Source organism: Bos taurus, chromosome 5 (assembly GCF_002263795.3).
Source record: "Bos taurus isolate L1 Dominette 01449 registration number 42190680 breed Hereford chromosome 5, ARS-UCD2.0, whole genome shotgun sequence".
In the NCBI taxonomy this organism is placed as follows: Eukaryota; Metazoa; Chordata; class Mammalia; order Artiodactyla; family Bovidae; genus Bos; species Bos taurus.
In genome coordinates, this window is record NC_037332.1 from 113,904,564 (window position 1) to 113,926,295 (window position 21,732).

The 21,732-nt window shown below is 52.0% G+C and overlaps 1 protein-coding gene and 1 non-coding gene across 2 annotated transcripts; one reads left to right on the plus strand and one right to left on the minus strand.

The window, feature by feature from the left end:
* Positions 1-3,703: 3,703 nt before the first annotated feature.
* MCAT (malonyl-CoA-acyl carrier protein transacylase) lies at positions 3,704-15,321 on the minus strand. The gene is given in 4 exon segments (NM_001244177.1): positions 3,704-4,967; positions 7,856-8,073; positions 13,421-13,508; positions 14,861-15,321. Coding segments are annotated over 4 exon segments (1,164 nt in total). The 5' UTR covers positions 15,290-15,321; the 3' UTR covers positions 3,704-4,538.
* A 4,418-nt stretch (positions 15,322-19,739) lies between these two features.
* TRNAW-CCA (transfer RNA tryptophan (anticodon CCA)) lies at positions 19,740-19,812 on the plus strand. Its single transcript has one exon. It is a non-coding gene; the product is annotated as a tRNA-Trp (tRNA).
* The last annotated feature ends 1,920 nt before the right edge of the window (positions 19,813-21,732 follow it).

A 21,732-nucleotide genomic window follows, 5' to 3' on the forward strand; every position in this document is an offset into this window, starting at 1 on the left:
TGACCCAGCAGGTGCAGCTACCCCCTGCCTTCCAGCAGGCTGGTCAGACCCTGCCCCCTCTATTCTGCCCACACCCCTGCACACCTTCCAACCCTCATGACTGAAGGGACCACCACGCCCCCAGGCCTTATGCTGCAGCTCCCCAGGGTCTGGCCCTCCACGGCTTTGAGGCCTGACTTCACTCCCTTTCCTGTGAGGTGTCACCATGTCAGGCCCCGAGAACCTCATGGTGGGGCTGGGGAGTGGAGCCCAGAATCTCCCAGTTCCCAGGCAATGGCTGGGATGCCCCATCTGTGCAGCTGGCTTTGTCTGGAGAGCTCACTCTCCATCTCAGACTGGTACCAAATTCCCACCAAGCTTGTAGACCCGGGAGTGACCAGAGGGCTCAACCTGTGTGATCTACTGACTCCAAGGCCCAGGGACCCACTGTAGAATGGCTAAGGATGTGGCACGGCCAAATCCAGAGGTGCTTCTTCCAGGAAGTCCTCCTGGCTTGCTCCATCTTGAGCTCTCAGGACAAACTGCCCATCCAGCTGTGTAACCCATGTGGATGCCCATGGCTTTCCAAGGAGTTTGGGGCTCCTCAGAGGAGAGAGGAGCCGGAAACATCGTATGGAGCCTCTGGATGTGGCTGATGCTAGATGGGGTGTGACTTTTCCCTGCGCGAATTCAGGGATACCGTTTGCCAGGGTCATCCTGTCCTGGGGTTTGCAACACTTTCCACCCGTGGCACCAGGAGCCCCCACTGTACTACATCAACCACTGGTGTAGGTTCTGGGGATGTAAAGAAGGCACGGGTCCCTGGCTCAGATTTCACAGTCTCTTTACGGAAGAAAAAGAAGCACATCCATCAGCTAAGAGTATTGTCCGGTGTGTGCTGAGGGCACCAGGGGACTGAGAAAACGCCGGGGCCTGCAGAGGGTGAGACGCGTCCTCTCCAAGGAGGGGCTGGGGGAGCTGGACTGCAGTACAAAGGCCCTGGGGCGGGGACAGGTCGGGGCGCGGAGGCAGACGGGCCAGCGTCGGCCCCACTGTGTCTCCTGGTTCACACCAGCCCAGGCGTGCCTGCCGCAGCTCTAGCTCCCACGTGGCACTTGACCTTCTGAGCTGATGCAGATCCAGCTGTGGAGGGCCAGCACGTCACTCCCGTCCACCTGGACAAGCCCCCCTGATGGGGGAAACTGAGGCTCAGAGGCAGGGGACTTGACCGAGGTGGCCCAGACTTCCATCACCCCAGGATCCTCCAATCCAGTCAGATTGGGATCCAGAGTGAAATCCGTTCTGGCTGCTCCACATGCCAGAGCTGAAACCGGTCTCAATCTTGAGTCCACAGCAACATCAGAGATGACTCTCCAGTGTCCAAAAGGGAGAGCCAGAGGCTTGTCCCAGTCAGGCAGAGGGCAGGGGTGACATGTGGTCACCCACTGGCCACATGACTCCTCGGGAATTTCCACACAACACCTCCCACCCCCCATCTCCTGTGGCAGGTCTCTGGCAGGCCCCAGGGCACCGCTGCACACACAGTGCACACGCAGACCACCGAGGGCATGGTGCCACTTCCCAGGCAGATCCGGGGAGTCAGGTGGCTAGAAAGAGAAGCACTCCAAGCTTCTCCACTAACGTGGGGTCCAGAGAGGTGGTGGCCCACCTCAGGGTGTGAGTCCCACCTCAGGGTGAGCGAGAGCCCTCAGACCAAGGACAGTGCTGGCATCGTCCCCATGGGGGCAGGAGCTGGCCAAGGTCCTGCCGAGAAACAGGATGCAGGACCCACCGTGGTCCTGGGCCCTCACCCCAGAACACCTGTAGCTCCCCGCACAATCTGCCATCTCTGCAGGATTCAATTGGAGGTTGGGGGGGTGGGCAGGGAGAGGGCCCACCCACCCCCAACCTACGGCTCCTGGAGTAGAGGTGGAGCCCAGCCCACTGCGCCTGTGATGGGGGAAATGGGCCCGGAGGCAGGGGACTTGACAGAGGTGGCCCAGACTTCCATCACCCCAGGATCCTCCAATCCAATCAGACTGACATCCAGAGTGAAACCTGCTCTGGCTGCTCCACATGGCAGTTTCCACAGGAGCAGAGGAGCTGAAACCGGTCTCAATCTTGTGTCCACAGCAACACCAGAAATGATTCTCCAGTGTCCAAAAGGGAGAGCCAGAGGCTTGTCCCTGTCAGGCAGAGGGCAGGGGTGACGTGGCGTTTTCTCAGTCCCCGTGGTGACTCCTACTGGGCGGCCCCTGAGACAGACAGTTGCGCCCAGAGGAGCAGTGAGGCCTGCAGCCTGGATGGCCCACCCTCCACCACCCACCTGTGGGGCTGTGCTCCTCAGAGCTGCCCGAGGCACAGCCAGATGCCTGTGCCTGGACTGGACTGTGGAGACAGCATGGTCTCCCAGGCTGCCTGTTACTGAAAGCTGTCAGCCAAGGGGGTTCCAGCAGACTCAGCAATTGTTGACAAAGTAATGAGGGCTTCCCTGGGGGCTCAGTGGGAAAGAATCTGCCTGCCAGTGCAGGAGATGGGTTCCATCTCTGCTCCAGGAGGATCCCACGTGCCCCAACTCCTGAGCCCACGCCCTGTATCTTAGAGCCTGAGCTCCCCAACGAGAGAAACCCCCGCAGTGAGAAGCCCGCACACTGCAACTAGAGAAAGCCTGGGCAGCAGGAAGACCCAGCACAGCCAAAAATAAAATACATAAAACACAAACTTAACAAAGTACTTTGTGAAGATTCGAAATTCTCTAACCAAACAAAGGAGATCCAACCAGTCCATCCTAAGGGAAATCAGTCCTGAATATTCATTGGAAGGACTGATGCTGAAGCTGAAACTCCAATCCTTTGGTCACCTGATGTGAAGAACTGATTCTTTGGAAAAGACCCTGATGCTGGCAAAAATCGAAGGCAGGAGGAGAAGGGGACGGCAGAGGATGAGATGGTTGGATGGCGTCACTGACTCGATGGGCATGAGTTTGAGTAAACTCCGGGAGTTGGTGATGGACAGGGAGGCCTGTTGTGCTGCGGTCCATGGGGTCGCAAAGAGTCGGACACGACTGAGCGGCCGGACTGAACTGAATAAAACAAAGTTTGAAGACATAGTTCTTCACTGTGCTCCAAAGAGCATGCAAACCTAGGCCCCAGTGAAACGAGGGTCTGCGACAGGGATTCTCAGCCGTGGGAGGGCTGGGGGCTGAGGACACAGGTGGGCGTGTCTGGAGGCACAATCCCCAGAAATGCGACTGCCGTGGAATCGCTAGGGGCCAGGACAGCGGCCCACGAGCACGCGACTGTCCCACACAGTGAAGACTGGTTCTGCTCAAAGGCCAACGGCACTCTAGTTGAGAAACAGAACTAAAAATGAGAGACCCTTCGGAGCCTGGGGTTCGCAGATACAAAGTACTACACGTAAAACAGATGAACCACAAGACCATACTGTGCAGCACAAGGAGCAATGCTCAGCGATCCTGCGGTTAAACCGTATGGAGAGGAATACGAAAAAGGATGTATACATTAACGTACGTAACTGAATCACTTTGCTGTACACCAGAAATTAATTCAACGTAGATTAACTAGACTTCAATTACTTAAAAAGAGACACCCTACCCAGGGTTTGACACAGGCCTACAAGATGGTGAAGTTTAAAGACGAGCTCAGACACTTCCTCCCCAGTGAGATTTTCCCAGTATCACTGTGTAATGAAAAAACCACCCCAGAAGGTGAGAACTGATCACGTTTAATACTGAATTAGGAGCGGGGCCCTGTGCCGTGCTCTGGTGTGGTGCAGGTTGAGGATAAGCTCGGTGGGCGGCCCGAGCTGGACTCGGCCCTGGGCACACAGCAGGCACTCGGTGACTGTGGTCAGAAGGGGTGACACGGGAGTGGGGGAGGACGCAGGGCCGCCCTCCCCACGCGCTCCCGCCTTGCTAAAGGGCCTTTTTCCCCACCAAGGCAGAGGCCACTTGCTCCCTGGCATACAGTAGGCACTCGATGCTTTCTGTTGGGTAAGCAAACATACGGGGCACCATCTCCCAACTGCTGAGTGATGGGGACCGAATGGCTGCCAAAGCCCGCTGGGTCCTAAAGCCCTTTGGATTCAGGGGCAAAGGAGCTAAGGTTTTGGCTGCATCGTATCCAGAGGAGGCTGGGCCAGCAGAGTGAGTTTGGCGCTGGCCTCAAGCCATGGCCCACGGCGCCCACACGGCAGCAGGCCAGGCTTTCCGGGGCCTCAGAACACTCCTGCCTACGGAGCAGCCACCTGAGCCCTGGGGAGGCGACGTGAGCTGCCCAGGAGGCGGGGGTGGAACCCACAGGTCTTCACAGAATCAGCACAGCTGCAGCTCCCCGGCACTCAGACATGCTGGGGAGAGACGGACACCGGCATGTGAAGAAACACTCGTTTCTAGTGCTTTCCACAGGGCATTCAAAGCACACTACCCTCCTGCTCACGTGGAGGCAGCGGCCTGACAGGAAGGCCAGGCTGGGCTCAGCCCCCCGGAGCCCGAGTCCTCCTCGGCCGTGGCCCGTCCACACCAGGGCCTGCGGGAGGCCCTACAGGGGCTCCTCTGGGTCCTCGCCGGCCTCCAGCACCTCCACGTGGCTGTAGGACCTCCAGGCCTGCAGGTTACAGCTCCTCAGGATGGCGCCCAGCTGCTTCCCAGGCCCCACCTCGAACGTCTGGGGGAACGCGGTGCCCTTCCTCCTCTCGTATATGGCGTGCATCGTCTGCTCCCACTTCACCGGCGAGACCACCTGCTGCGCCAGCAGCTTCTGGATGTGTTTGGGATGCATGTATCTGTTCCCATCGACGTTCGAGTGCACGGACACCAGGGGCTTCTTGACATCAATCGCCTTTAACACTTGCACCAGGGGCTCCACGGCCGGCTCCATGAGGCGGGTGTGGAACCCACCGCTAACCGGCAACATCTTGGTGCGTCTGAAGTGATACTTAGAGGAATTCTTCTGGAGAAACTGCAGAGCCTGGAAGAAAAAAAGGAGGTTTAAGCCAGCGAATCTCAGGGGAAGAAACACACAGCGAGGGGGGTCACCTCTGACTGATGCCGTCAGTCCTCCGTAGAGAATATGCGTCTCTCTACATTTCACCCCGCACAGTTGCAAAGTCGGTGTCCCGGAAGCCCTTCTGGCCATTCGCACGCCCCGCCTCGGCAGGTGACCACCCTATGCCTGAAAGAGAGCCAAGGCCAGGAAACGCGGTCCTGTCCCAGCTCCATCACCCAGCTCGGTGGCCCCAGGCAAGTCCTTGAATTTCTTTTATTCCATCCGTGAAATGAGCACAATTTCATCTACTTCATAAGACTGCTGGGAAGTGACCAGACAGGAGTTATGAAGGGATCTGATACACGAAAAAGCGCTATCTAATCCTGCTACTCCTCGTAACTGTTTAAGCTTGTTTCCTTGTTACTCCGTAAACTTCAAGATGACAATTCAGGAGGCTCCAAGTCTCATCTCACAATCCAGGGTCTGAAAGCTCTCATTTGGTGTTTCTCTACAGAAGACCAAAGCTCTCCTTCCCTGCAGCCCGAAGCCACACCCTGAAGGCTCCTCCGTCCAGAGGGGCCTCTGGGACTAACAGGCCCAGACTCAGCACCACAACATACTTGGCAAATCTCTTTGAAATGGTGTATATTCTTAAGATATCCTGTGCCCTCAGGACACAGCCCAAGGCCTACAACCCTGACAGCCCTTCCCTGGGATCTAGCAAAGGGCTTCCTAGGCACTAACCCGTCTGCTGTGTCCCTCCAACCTGATGCCACCCATGGCCTGCTCAGAAGCTGGGCCAGCTGCTCCTGAAGACTCAAGGAAAGTCACAGTAGCTGAGTGACCTTGGGAAATTTTGCTTTACTTCTCTCTGCCTCAGTTTCCTCAGCTGTAAGAAAGGGGATAACAGCAGTAGTTATCTCAGGACTACGATAAGAACTATGCCTGGTATACGAGCTCTACAGAAGGGTTAGCAGCCACCGCCTTCCTACCAGCCCTGGGGTTGGTAACATGAAAAAATATAGCAGGGCAGCTCTCTGTGCCCCCAGAGGGTCGGAGGGGTTAATAGTTAATGTTTTCAGTTGGATGGTGCTCGTCCGGCCCGCTCCGAGGGCCCTGCCCTGCAGGAGTGCAGCCTCTGGCTCATCAGAGGTCACCAGCCTGTGCCCTGAGCCTGTCTATTCCACACCAAGGTCACTTAGCTGTCTGAGCCCTGGAGCAAAGCCACGTGGAGCAGAGCCTGGCACAGCGAGCCATCACGGAGGGTGGCCCACGCGTGTGGGCGGCACGGCGGGGTCTGGCCCTCACTGCAGCAGAGGCCGGCCTGCCCTGGAGCTCCCAAGACCACTCTCCGTCTGTCTCCACCACCCTGAGGGACGTGCCTTCGGTGCCTCCCCACAGAGGCCTCTTGGACTGCACAGCCCAAGCCCTTCCCCCCTCGCCTGCAGCTGTCTGATCACCGGCCTCTGGAGACAGCTACTCCGTGGCACTTCCTGCATCACTGCTGGGTCTAAGCCTTTCCAGGGGAAGTCTCTGGACTCACCCCACTTGAGTTGTAGCAGGAGTCAAGGCCACAGTCCCAGGGTCCAGAGGGTCCTGTGGCTGGTGCTCAGCCCAGGCCCGGCTCTAGCAGAGGACAAGCTGTTCCACATCCACCTTGGGAAGGGCTCCGCTGCCCGGGTGACCTGCCCACACCTGAGCTCTTCGCCACAGCACTTCCCGCGGCACCAAAAGGCTGAGCCTGGGGAGTCCGGAAGTCGCCACCTGGACTGATGCCCGCCCACCTGTCTGGGAGCCCGAGAGGGAAACGCCTGCCCCTCCTGGCCCATGCCGGGCTTTCTTCCAAGGCTACCCATGGGAATGAACAGCCAGCTCCGTGATGAGCTTGGGGCCACTGCAGCTGGTCTTCCCGTCATCTCAGAACGGCCCCAGGAGGAACCCGCTGGCTCTCCCCGGTTCAGAGGAGATATAGAAGGACCCCTGTACACCGACCGGCAAGGCCTTACCGAGGGGAGGAGCCCAGGGCGGTCGAGAGGAGAACGGACGTGAGCCCTCCTCCCGCCTTCACCATCACGGGCGCTCTGCCTCAGCTTCCTGCAGCTGAGCCGCCCTGCTCAGAGCACAGGACTGACTGCGAGGACTGGATGGCTGAGCGAGGACGGGGCACCACCGGCCTGACTTCTGCACCCCTCAGGCCCCAGCCAGGCACACAGCACAGAGCCGCCCCTACTGCTCGGGGCGCCTCTCGGCCTAGGGCGCCCCTGCTCTTGGCAACCCCATCCTCTGTGCAGTGCCTCCTGGGCCGCCTCCTTGGCCCATCTGGTAGCCAGCCTGACCCCTACGGTGTCCCGAAACCTGGAGTCTTCTGTTCACAGCTGCCTTCCTTTGACGGCAGGAACCCTGGCTGATCCCTCTGTGTGTCCTCTGCCCGAGAAAGGATGTTGGCAGTGATTGGAGGATGGACAGAGGAAAGTGTGCAAAAACAGACACCTCAGGAAAAGTAGAGCAACCCAGCAGGAGGCAGCTGCTCCTCTGAGGAAGCGAGGGGACGGGAGGCCGCGAGGAGGCCAGAGCGTATCACAGGGAGGCCCTGGAGATGACCTGGTTCAGCCCCTTTACCTTCCACGTGGGCTGGGGATTTGCCCGGGGTCCCGTCGTCCCTCATCATGGGAGCACGTGGCGGAGTGGGGACAGTACCAAGCCTCCCTCTGGAGTGCTCACCCCACCACAGACACGCTGGCCCTCAAACACTTCCCAAGACCAGGGCTGAGCAGAGCACCTGTTAGGCTCGGTGGGCTCCCAGGTGTGCAGTCAGTCCCACCTTCTGCACTGGACTGGGTTCTAGGAAGGCTGCTCCCGCCAACACCAACCTCCAGGTGTCCTGAGATCACCCTGCAGTCAGGAAAGAGGTAGTTGGACACCACGCACACGGGGTTCTCTATGCCCCGAGTCTTGCAGTGTTCCTGGGCTTCCAGACAGGCGACGGTGAACTTGGACTGACGCTGGCCGAGGACGGACAACATGCCACTGGGCACGGCTTCCGAGGCTTCCTGCATGGCCTCAGCTCGAATTTTCACTGCATACAGACCTATGCGGAGAGAAGTGCATTTGGAAAAATCAGGGCACATGATCGAGAAGGGAAGCCCAGAGCTGAGAAACAAGGCACAAATTCCACAAACACTGGAGACACTGGTACTGGTACCCATCACCAGTCCACACGCTGCCGCTCTAGGGATCCGAGCTGCACAGAGATGGCCCCAATCATCAGAGAGCGAGGACAATGAACCCACGGAGCTTCCCGCCTCAGAGCTGGCTGGTGCAGGATGGGGATTCTTAACCAGGGTGATTTTACCCCCAGGGCGGTATCTGGAAACAGCTTTTGATCACCAGGGGGGTGGCGGGTGCTACTGGCATCTGGTGGGCACAAGCCAGGGATGCTATTCAACAGCCTACAATGAACAGCCCCCAAGTAAGAATCATCTGGTCCAAACGTAATAGTGCTGTTGAGAAACCCTGGCACAGAGTGGAAAGGAAGAGACTTTGAGCTGCATCGCTTAAGGGAAGTCATGACCTCCTTCCAGGTCAAATTTTTAGCTAGTACAATGAAGATAATAATTATAGCCTGCCTGAACTGTGTGAAAACTGAGAACTACAAATTATTTCAGAGAAACGGTGCTGAGCAAGGAAAATAATTAAGAACCTCTAGATGCCTGGAATGATGTACAAACAAGCATCTGAATTTTAATAACATAATTGTTGTAAATCAAGCATGACTGCCTTCACTGGAGAGCTGGATGCTGGTAAGGCAGATGAGCTGGAGAGCAGGGCTCCCGGCTCAGTGCGGCGCCAGTGTGAAGTGTGAGGACGGGGCTGTGTGCCCGGGAGGCAGCTGCCGTGGTCGTGACGCAAGAACGGACTGAACACGGTTCACAACAGCCAGGACACGGAGACAGCCTCAGTGTCCACAGGGGAGTGGGTCAAGAAGGCGTGCGCATATATATGAGGGAATACCACTCAGCCGTGAAAAACAGTGAACACAAAGCCGTCTGCAGCGGCACGGACGGACCTAGAGATCATCACGCCAAGTGAAGTGAGCCAGGCAGACAGATACCATATGATACCAGTTACACGTGGAACCTCAAATACGACACGGGGGCCTTCTCTGCTGACCCAGTGGATAGGTACTCGCCTTCCAGTGCCGGGGACGCGGGTCTGAGCCCTGGTAGGGGAACTAGGATTCCACATGCCGAGGGGCGACTAAGCCACAACTAGAGAGAAGGCCATGCGCTATAACAAAGAGCCGACGCAGCCAAAAATAAATAAAATATGAAAACAACAACTAAAAAAACCCCAACACCAATAACATGCCTCAGGTACGGACTCAGATACACATCAGACTACTTGTGGTTGCCAAGGGGGAGGAGAGGTGGGGGAGCAGGTGATTGGGTGTTTGGGATTAGCAGACGCCAACTATTATGCACGAGGATATATACTCAATATCCTGTGATAAGCCATAATGTAGATGAAGATGCAAAGGTACATATGTGTAACGGAATCACTTCACTCAGGAGCAGAAATGGACACAACGTTGTAAGTTCACTATACGTCAGTAAAATGTGAAGAAAAAAGACTGGGCTGGATTCAGGCTACTGGACAGCATCGCCCTGGCCCTGGGCCTGCTCCCTGGCGGGGAGGAGATGACCAGACCAAGAAGCAGGTAAGGGACGAGTCCAGGTTTGACGGGACGACAGGGTCAGAGGAACAAACCCTGCGCCCTTTCTCTCAACACACCTCCCTTCACCCAGCACCGAGTCCGTCTGTGCTGGGGTTTCAGCCCCTTACACGAGCAGAACTATGGAGCAAACACGTTAAGAGCCTGTGTTAGGAGGCAGGAGAGAGCACACAGCAATGTGGAGACCCTCCCGAGCAGGCATTAAATAACAACGGCAAATTGTCAACCGAAAAAACACGTCAATAATTCTGCAAATTATGTATACGTTAAACTATATTTCTATAAAATATCTTTATTAGGATGTAGAAATATGAGAAATTTTTTCACTTTCTTGACCAGGATTTCTTTCTATAATGCTTTTTAAAAAAAGAGGTGAAATTCACATAAAATATAACGAGTTTTAAGTGCATAAACGCAGCGATATTTGTTGTATTCAGAATGTATAGGACTTTCCTGCTGGTCTAGTGGTTAAGAATCCACCAGCAAACGCTGGGACACAGGTTCAACCCCTGGTCTGGGAAGATTCCACTTGCTGTCAGGCAGCTAGGCTTGTACGCAATGACTACTGAGCCCGCACTCTAGAGCCGGTGCTCTGCCCCGTGAGATGCCTGTGCGCCCCATCTAGAGAGAAGCCCCTGCTTGCCATACCTGGGGAGAAGCCTGCGGGCAGCAACAAAGACCTGGCACGGCCAAAAAAACCCTTTCCATCAGCCCACAAAACACCCCAAACCTAGAGCAATCACTCTCCATTTCTCCCTCCCTCCACCCCCAGTAACCTCTAATCAGCTGTCTCTATGAGTGTACGTATTCCGGACATTTCACAGAAAAATAAGTGAGCTTCGTGTCTGGCTTCTGTCACCTAGCATGTTTCTGATGTTCATCCATGCTGCCACGTCAGTATTTTATTTATTTTTATGGCTGAATAATAATCCACTGGGTCGAGCTACCACAATTTGTTTATCCACTCATCTGATTATGGACCTTTGGATCATTTCTACCTTTTGGAAATGAATGTGAACACCGCTGTTGCACACATCTGTGTGCAAGTGTTCCAGTGTGGACATGTGCTTTCCTCTCTTAGGTACAGGCCTGTGAGCAGGGCGACCGGGTCACACGGCAACTCCATGTTTAACCTGAGGACCCACCAAACTGTTTCCACAACGGCGGCGCCGCTTTATCTTTCATCAGGGTGTGGAGAAGGAAACGGCACCCACTCCAGTGTTCCTGCCTGGAGAATCTCAGGGACGGGGGAGCCTGGTGGGCTTCCATCTACGGGGTCACACAGAGTCAGACACGACTGACGTGACTTAGCAGCAGCAGCAGCAGTGAGGTTCCTACATACTTGCCAACACTTACTATTTTCCTCTTGTGTTTTAAATTAAAGCCATCCTGGTGGGCATGAAGTGGTACCTCACTGTGCTTTTGATTTGTATTTCCCTAATGGTTGGTGGTCTGGTATTCCCATCTCTTTAAGAATTTTCCACAGTTTGTGGTGATCCACACAGTCAAAGGCTTTGGTATAGTTAATAAAACAGAAGTAGTTGTTTTTCTGGAACTCTCTCGCTTTTTCAATGATCCAACGGATGTTGGCAATTTGATGTCTGGTTCCTCTGCCTTTTCTAAGTCCAGCTTGAGCATCTGGAAGTTCATGGTTCATGTACTGTTGAAGCCTGGCATGAAGAATTTTAAGCATTACTTTACTAGCATGTGAGATGAGTGCAATTGTGCAGTAGTTTGAGCATTCTTTGGCATTGCCTTTCTTTGGGATTGGAGTGAAAACTGACCTTTTCCAGTCCTGTGGCCACTGCTGAGTCTTCCAAATTTGCTGGCATATTGAGTGCAGCACTTTCACAGCATCATCTTTCAGGAGTTGAAATAGCTCAGCTGGAATTCCATCACCTCCACTAGCTTTGTTCATAGTGATGCTTCCTAAGGGCCACTTGACCTCAACATTCCAGGCTCTAGATGAGTGATCACACCATCATGATTATCTGGGTCACGATGATTTTTTCTGTATAGTTCTTCTGTGTATTCTTGCCACCCTTTCTTAGTATCTTCTGCTTCTGTTAGATCCATACCATTTCTGTCCTTTATTGTGCCCATCTTTGCATAAAATGTTCCCTTGGTATCTCTAATTTTCCTGAAGGGATCTCTAGTCTTTCCAACAAACAGTGCAAAATTCTTAAAGAAATGGGAATACCAGACCACCTGCCCCGCCTCCTGAGAAATCTGTATGCAGGTCAAGCAGCAACAGTTAGAACTGGACACTGAACAACAGACTGGTTCCAAATTGGGAAAGGAGTATGTCAAGGCTTATATTGTCCCCTTGCTTCTTTAACTTATATGCAGAGTACATCATGCAAAATGCCAAGCTGGATGAAGTAAAAGCTGGAATCAAGATTTCTGGAAGAAATAGCAATAACCTCAGTTATGCATATGACACCACACTTATGGCAGAAAGTGAAAAAGAACTAAAGAGCCTCTTGATGAAAAGTGAAGGAGAGTGAAAAAGTTGGCTTAAAACTCAACATTCAGAAAACTAAGATCATGGCATCTGGTCCCAACACTTCATGGCAAACAGATAGGGAAACAATGGAAACAGTGTCAGACTTTATTTTTTTGGGCTCCAAAATCACTGAAGATGATGACTGTAGCCATGAAATTAAAAGACGCTTGCTCCTTGGAAGAAAAGCGATGACCAACCTAGACAGCATATTAAAAAGCAGAGACACTATTTGCCAACAAAGGTCTGTCTAGTCAAGGCTATGGTTTTTCCAGTAGTCATATATGGATATGAGAGTTGGACTATAAAGAAAAATGAGCGCAGAAGAATTGATGCTTTTGAACTGTGGTGTTGGAGAAGACTCTTGAGAGTCCCTTGGACAGCAAGGAGATCCAACCAGTCCATCCTAAAGGAGATCAGTCCTGGGTGTTCATTGGAAGGACTGATGTTAAAGCTGAAACTCCAATCCTTTGGCCACCTGATGCAAAGAACTGACTCATTTGAAAAGACCCTGATGCTGGGAAAGACTGAAAGCAGGAGAAGGGGACAACAGAGGATGAGATGGTTGGATAGCATCACTGACTCAATGGACATGAACTCGGGGAGTTCATGATGAACAGGGAAACCTGGCGTGCTGCAGTCCATGGGGTCGCAAAGAGTCGGACACGACTGAGCAACTGAACTGAACTGAATGACTGTAATGTGATGACTGTGATGTCGCACATCTTGTCGTGTACTCATTGGTTCTTTGTAGATCTTTAGAGACATGTCTATTCAAGTCCTTTGTACTTAACTGTAAGCAAAATGTTTACCTGTTTACACACAAAAACCTTAAGAAATAAAACTGATCTCGAGATCAAACACTGATTTATTCTCTTTCACTTAATGAGTATCTACTGAGCGTCTACCACATGACAGGCACTGGAGGTACATGACTGGACTAAGAATGCACACGAACAGTGGGACAGACAGAAGCAAGGCGCTTTCACAAGACTACGAGGAGAAAGAAATTCCCTGATAAATCCTTCAAGCTTCAAATCAGGTGAAGTCTGGTCCTCAGGTCCCACTGTCATCCCCGCCCATGTGCCCCCTTCTCTAACCCCTGAGTAGGTCCAGAATTGTTTCTGGCGGTGCCCCTTGTCCTCAGTGGGCCCAGCAAGACAACACCCCATGCATAAAATCAATGCCCTTCCCGGGTACCTTCAGAAAATTCCATGGCCCCAGCAAACACTAGGGCTGCAAATTCTCCCACACTGAATCCAGCAGCAGCAACACAGTTCTCAATAACCTGCAGGGACAGATGCAGAAGAACATGAGGCCAAGTTCTCAGGGGAGTTCAGTCTGGGGCTCTGCACTCTCGAGCTGACAGTGTTCAGTGGCTCAGTGAGCCGGGTGCTGCTGGCCTGGTGCTCCAGCTAGAGGAGACACACTGAAGTGGTCTCGACCATCTCTGACCAGCCCGTTACCGATGCAGAACTTCCCTGGCAGGGGAGGTCAAACCCTGCCACTGGACTCCGTGGTTACGCTGTGACTCCAAACCAGGGCTCTGGATTCTCCTGCTTCTGCCTCTCAGGCCGATGGAGACAGAGGGCACCGAGTACAGAAGGTAAGCGCATGCCCTTCAGAGTCACAGAGAGCAGGACTTGATGCTTAGCCTGGGAGAGTCCCCTAACCTCCTTGCCTCAGTTATCTCATCTGTGAAATGGGCAGAGCTCGACCTACTCCCACAGGGTTGCTAAGAGATAATTACATGGAGATAAGGCCTCTAAATCACTCAGCACAGACCTGGCCCAGGATAAACACTGGATGAATGCTATTATCACGACTTCACAGGACCCCTTAAGCTAATTACTATCTCTGCCGTCCTCTTTCCCCATCCATAAAATAATGCTACCGACCTCACAAGGTTTCGGTGAGGATGAAATGGGGTAAAGTTCTGTCTTAACATGTTTTGGTATTAAATCATCCCACAACTTCAAGTGAAGGGATACTTTCATCATCTTCTCAACGACCCTTCATGAACGAAGGTTCATCCTTCTAAAACCGTTTAGTAATACATTAAATGATTAAGGATCACTTACAATCGAAACCTGGCCCTTCACTCCCTTCACACACCAGGCAATTTTCACAGTATATTTTATTCTCTGTTATCTATCTCCCTGCAAGGAGATCCAACCAGTCCATCCCAAAGGAAATCATCCCTGAATATTCATTGGAAGGACTGATGCTGAAGCTGAAACTCCAATGCTCTGGCCACCTGATGAAAAGAACTGACTCATTGGAAAAGACCCTGATGCTGGGAAAGACTGAAGGCGGGAGGAGACCAGAGAGAATGAGACTGGTTGGATGGCATCACCGACGCGATGGACATGAGTTTGAGTAAGCTCCGGGAGTCGCTGATGGACAGGGAGGCCTGGTGTGCTGCAGTCCATGGGGTTGCAAAGACTCCGACACAACTGAGCGACTGAACTGAACTGATCTATCTCCCTGCCCTAAAACGCAGCACCGATCCTCGGTTTGCTCACGCCAGTTTATCTCCTGCGCCTACAACAGCGCCTGGCACAGGTGGGACCTCAGGAAGGACCTGCCAAACCGAAGTCGGACGCCACGAGCCCGACAGGAGGGAGCCCCAGGACTCACCGCGGGCTGCAGGTGATGTAGTTTCTCCACGGCGGCCAGCGAAGCCACGAAGACGGCGGGCTGGCAGTGCACGGTGCGGTCCAGGGCCTCCTGCGGCCCGCGCAGGCTCAGCTCCAGCAGGTCGTAGCCGAGCACGCGGCGGGCGGCGTCGTAAAGCTCGCGGACGCGCGGGTAGCGGAGCAGCCCGCGGCCCATGCCCACTACCTGGCTGCCCTGGCCGGGGAAGAGCAGCACCGAGCACTGGCCCGGCTCCCGCCGTCCCGCCGCCGCCTGCGCGTCCTGGGATCCTCCGTCCGCCGCGGTCGCATCTCGCAACAGCGCCGCCACGTCCACAGCAGCCGGCGGAGGCCGCGGGCAGTTCGAGGAGCCGCGGCGGCCGCTCACGCTTCGGGCCCAGGCCCGGGCGGCCCGCGCGACCCGGACACTCATGGTGAGGGAACCCGGCCCTCTCGCGCGTCTCCGGGGCGACCGAGGCCCGACTTCCGGAGGCGCGGCGCGGTCCTTGATATATTTCCCGCCGGGCGGGCTGAGGCACCTGCGGGGAGAAAGGTTCCGCGGGTACCAATTCCCGCCCAGGCTCTGAAACTAGTGGGGTCTGCGCGGGAAAGAAGAAGACACCACACCGCACCCTGAGCCCTCACAAACATTTTTGGACTAAGCAACGTAACGCAATGTAATAGTCAACCTGCTGCTGCTGCTAAGTCGCTTCAGTCGTGTCTGACTCTCTGCGACCCCATAGACTGCAGCCCACCAGACTTCCGCGCCCCTGGGATTCTCCAGGCAAGAACACTGGAGTGGGTTGCTATTTCCTTCTCCAATGCATGAAAATGAAAAGTGAAAGTGAAGTCGCTCAGTCGTGCCCGACTCTTCGCGACCCCATGGACTGCAGCCTACCAGGCTCCTCTGTCTATGGATTTTCCAGGCAAGAGTACTGGAGTGGGGTGCCATTGCTTTCTCCAATAGTCAACCTAGCGGTGGACAAGTGCTTGAAACACTTCCATGTATTGTATTTGATTAACCCCACTGCTGTGCTCTCTTTTATATTAATAATTCCTACAGCCCAGACACACTGTAAGCTTTCAGTAAACATTTGTTACATTGGACAGAGCCCTGGATATTTTTCAGATATTAGCCTGTTTTAATTCCTCACAGTAACGCTATGAATGAATGAAGCAGGGCAAAAGCTAATAGAGGATGAGATGGTTGGATGGCATCACCAACTCAATGGACATGAGTTTGAATAAGCTCCGGGAGTCACTGATGGACAGGGAGGCCTGGCGTGCTGCAGTCCATGGGGTCGCAAAGAGTCAGACACAACTGAAGAACTGAACTGAACGCTATGGTAAATAGGTGCTATTTTTATCCTCAATTTATACATGTTGTATCCCTGAGTTGGGAAGATCCTCAGGAGAATGCAAGGGCTACCCCCTCCAGTATTCTGGCCTGGAAAATTCCGTAGACAGAGGAACCTGGTAGGCTACAGTCCATGGGGTCACAGAGTTGGACACAACTGAGCGACTTTCACTTTCACTTTTCACACAAAGTCTCAAAGGTTGAGTGGCAGATGGTTAGTGACAGAAGGAGGACTGGAGATTGGGATTATCTGGTTTCTGGGTGGTGGTGCCAGACTGGGTTAGAGAGAATCTAATTCTGAACTCGCCTGTATCTACACCCCTTTCCTCCCCTGCCAGCCTCTAAGGAGCTCTGGACACACACACACACACACACACACACACACACACACACACATCTCAGACTGAGAAAGATCTAGGTGGACTCACATCATCAAATCTCCCAAGTGGGTTTGTCCTGAGAAAAGAATCAGATGAGCAAAGACATAGCTCTTAGGACATGTGCAGGCCCCTTGCTTTTGACACAGAAAAGATGGAAATGAGGTGCATATCCAATTAGAGGTGATTAGCTAATGATGGTAAGTCCATACAATGCTGTGTCCTCAAAGATGTGGAAGAGATGTTCAGGTTAAGACATGAACAGAGGACATGCTGCCCCCAGAAGCCCATCAACCCACAAAAGAGGAATCTTTTAAAGACATAAACTGTTGGGGGCTGGCGTGAGGCACTCCGCCCATGGCAAAGGTCATGAGGAAGGAGGCTCGACATACGCAAAGGCGGGATCGAGCCTCAGGAGTCCCCCTGGAAATTCTCGAGCATCTACCCCCATAACCAGAGCCTGCCTACTTTACTACTTTGTGCTCTCACCTACACCTCTGACTTTACGGGGGGCTGTCCCCCACCACCTCTTTCGGAGAAGGAGTTAACTTAGAGCTCCAGTTAATAATAATTCCTGGGCGTGACAGGAGTGTTTCAACCTACAAACTCCTCTGAAGGTTCTCTAGCCTGCCTGACAGGCTTGTCCGGCCACATGTGATTGTTCACAGCCTCCCAATCGTGAGAGGCACGAGGTGCTTTAAACCTTCTAAAAACAGGTTTCTTAGAAAAGTTAGAAAACCATTAGTATAAGTATAGTGGGCTGATTAGAAATTGTATTGGTGAAGGGTTTTTCATTTGTTGAGCCAATGTTTGTTGCTAAGACTCCACATCCCCTGCCCTTACACACATTAATGAATATATAGAAGAAATAAGTATTAACCTTTGATATAAATCACATTAGACCTTAGGCTAAGTAAATTCTTTCCTTAACTAAAACCCACTACACCCTCACCCTATAGGAATGTAACTTTATTTGGGTGGCGTCTGTTTTAAGAATAATCACCCTTGGAGAAAAAATTGTTCTAGTTGACTGACCACTGTCACAAGGAGAGGGTCGTAAATTGTCAGCAGGCCCCCCTGGCCAGAAGATGATGTAACACCCCTAAGACCTCTGTATACATTTGTGTGAAGCACCTGACTTTTGCTGTCCCCGCATGACTTTTGTATAACATCTCAGTGTATAAAAACAGACTCTGGAAAACAAAGAATTGGGATCAGTTTCTCAAAATACTGGTCTCCCCATGTCACTCTCTCTCTCACTCTGGCTGAGTCTCCATCTGGAGCGCGGAACCCGCCATGCTTACTAATTATGCCTGGGCTTCTAAGATCCGACCAGGGAGGCCTCAGTGTCTCCTCTACTTCGGGAGAACGGAAGGACGCCTGCGGCCTACGTAAGTGGTGCAAACTTCTTGTCTTGAAGTTTTATTGGTCTCCTGCGTAAACCAAGCTACTCAGCCTCTTTTCTCCACTGAATTTTCCTACTGAGCTATCCTCATTCTATTACTCTTTATATCTTTGATGAATATTTAAATAGTCGCCAACGCCGTCCGTCTCCCCTTCGAATACCCTGGATCAGCCGGGGCTGGACACAAAACAGAGAGAACAGGAAAGGGGGCCCTAGCAACAGAATCTCTTCCAGCTAGAAAGCAGGATGCCCAGTATTACCTGATTTAGCAGACTGCAGACAGCTGAGAGCTGAGAACCAGCCCTTATTCATACAACAGAATTCTCAAATGCTTAGGAACTGGCAGCGGTAGCCACTTGTAGATCTAAGGGTTAAAAAGGCTGAAATAAAGAGAACTATTTGAAGGTGTCTTTGAAGAGGACAGATCTTTAGATATCTTTCCTGTCTCTACCTCTCCCTCATTCTGGCAAATTCTTAGCTCTGCTAAAGGCTGGGCAAGCAGGGGACAGGGGTAAATGTGAGGACTGTCCCGGAACAGTGGATACTGACGGCTGAATGCAGAGATTCTGCCCATGCTCTCCCCAGCTGGGCTCCCAGAATTGTTCAGCCAGACCCCTACCCTCCAGGCAAGAGCTGGAGGGCCTTTGGAGACTGTGACCAGTCCAAGAGGAAAATCCTGAAGATACTGACGCGGATGTCCCTGGTGGTTAGTGACAGTGGTTAAGAATCTGCCTTCCAATGCAGGGGATGATGGTTGGATCCCTGGCTGCCACAATCTAAGATTCTTCAAGCTGAGCAGAGCTACAAAAAATAACAACAATGCATAGGAATCAGAGACTATCATGAGAAAAGAAAGTAACTCTCTGAAGAAAGCTGCCCTTGAGCCTGCGTGCCACAACAGAAGATCTCACAGGCTGCAACTGAGACCTGACAGCCAGAAATAAACAAACAAATATCTAACAAATAAATGAGGATACTGACAGACCAGGAAGTTACCGAACAGCCGCCAAGTTCAACTCACAGTGAAGCTAATTCAACATATACCATGTGTAGACTTATTTTCTTTTTTCTTCTAATCATGAGCAGCCAGCCAAACATCCTCAAACATCTGAGGAAAGCCTCTAACATACAGAAAAATAAATAAATAAGACAACGGCAACGTGGGAATTCCCCGGTGGCCCCGTGGTTAGGGCTGGGTGCTTTCACTGTTGTGGTCCATGCTCAGTCCCTGGTGGGGATTGAACCTAAGATTCTGCAACTGGGCAGTGTGGCAAAGAGTAAAAAATAACAACAATAACAAAAATAAATAATAGCAACAGTATAAAATAAAAAATAACACAGCGTGTCCTCTGTTCATGTCTTAACCTGAACATCTCTTCTGCATCTCTGATAGGAATCAAGGACAATCTTGAGAGAAGAAAGTAATTGTTTTAAGAAAATTACCCTTGATAACTGAGAGGTAAGTGAAGCCATTGTGTCAATGAAAAAAAAAACAGGAAGTTGTTTTTTTTTTTTAAGAACATTCAGAAAACAAACAAACAAACACGCAAAAAAAACAGTGCCTTGGAAATAACAAATAAGACAGCAGAATTTTAAAAAAATCAACAGAGGGATTTCCCTGGAGGTCCCTTGCTTGAGGCTCCATGCTTCCAATGGAGGGGGCACTGGTTTGATCCCTGGTCAGCTAACTAAGATCCCACATGCAAAAAAAAAAAAAAAAAATTAAGTAAAAAACTTAGGGACTTCCCTGGTGGTCCAGTGGCTAAGACTCCATGCTCCCAGTGCAGGGGACCCAGGTTCGATCCCTGGTCAGGGAACTAGATCCCATATGCCACAACTAAAGAGTTTGCATGCTGCAAGTAAAGACCTGGTACAAATAAATAAATAAATATTTTTTAAAAAAATTAAAAAATCAATAGAGGGCCGGGAAGAGAAAGTTGAAGAAACTTCACAAAAGTTTTTCCTTTTTCTTTTTTTTTTTAAAAAGCAAATTCTGAGAAGAAGAAAGGAAGTTAGAAACCAGCCCAGGAAGTCCAGGATTCTGAGTAACAGGGATTCAAGAAAGAGAAGTGAGAAGTTGGAGGGAAGGAAACCAAAACTTTAAAATTCTGAAAAAATAAAGGATATGAACATCCCAAGAGCTGGCACCACGGATGAAATTAGACCCACGTCGAGGAGTTATCAGTATAGAATTCCAGAACTCTGGGGACGAAAAGCTTAAAACTGCCCATGTGAAGAACAAAACAGGTTTTACACAGAAAGGCTCAGAATGCAGAAGGGCTTCAGCTGGCTCATCAGTATGTCCTCATGATGCCACGGGGCAAGGATCTCCGACTTTGAATTGTCACTCAGTCAAGCATCCTTCAAGTCAGCCATGGGATAGAACTCAAGATCTCCGAAAAGATACCTCCTCTGCTGTGTTTCTTTAGACTGCCTCCTGGAGGTTTCCCTGGTGGTCCAGTGGTTAGGAATCCGCCTGCCATTGCAGGGGACACGGGTTCGATCCCTGGTCCAAGAAGATTCCCCATGCCATGGAGCAACAAAGTCTGTGCACCACAGCTTCTGAGTCTGTGCTCTAGAGCCCATGCTCTGAAACAAGAGAAACCCCACAGTGAGCAGCCAGAGCACCACAACTGGAGAGAAGCCCCGGCTCACCGCAACCAGAGCGAGCCTGTGCAGCAGAGAAGAGCCAGCACAACCAAGGAAAAAAAGCCGAATATCCGGTGAGCCTGGCCTAGGCTCGCGCCCACCCTTGGCTGTCTTGATCACTGTCTGATGAACCCTTTTCTCCCCTCCATGTCCTGCTGCCTGGCTCCGTGAAGGACACTGTTCCGCCTCACAGAAGTGTCCGCAGAAGTGCTCCTGAGATCTGCACACAGGCGCAGTGAGCTCAAAAGCGAGAAGACAGACCACCCATGCCTCTGACTGCTTTGTACTGAAAGTCCACAGCGCCGCCTGCAGTACCTGCTGATAGGGCCGCCGCACCCCGGCCTTGCCCCCTGGCTGCCCCAGAGGACTCTTGTCAACGCTTAGGGAGGCTGAGGCCAGTCTGTGTCCCAGAGAGTTTCACCTTCCCAGGGGGTCTTCCCCTGGCCTGGCCATCATGCCCACTCTCTCTAGCAGGCGAATCAGTATAGGGCTGTTTTATATATGTTTCTGTTTGTTTGAAACAGTCCACAATTAAGAGAAACAATGCAGACAAATGTTTGATGAAGTAGAAAGAGGTTTTTGATTTATTGTAAGGGGAAGAAAACAAATTACAGAACCAATGACTATACAGCATGAAGGCATTCTTGCAAAGGAACACATGCCTATATGCTTAGAAAAAAGCACAGGAAGACTCTAAGTGTTCACGGTGGGTGATGGGAGAGTAGGTGACTTTATTTTTTTTCCTTTTGCTTATATTTTCCAGTTCCTTTGAATATGAATTACTCATGTAAGAAAGTAAACACACAGATAAAACAGAGGGAAATAACTGCATCTGAATCATACTTAGAAGCCGAATGACACAGTGGTTAAGAATGCAGGCGCCTAACCGACTGGCAAGCAGGGTGACCCTGTCACCTCTCTGAGCATTCTCTGGGATTTGGGAGGGTGTTTTCCATGCCTCCTTCCTGGACTGACTGGGCTTTGCTTGTGTTGGAGCTGTCAGTCTTGGACACGTCGAGTTGCCCAGGATGAGGGGAAACGTGTGCACAGGCATGCAGGTGGCACGGGTCAGGGAGTCGGGGCCTTGA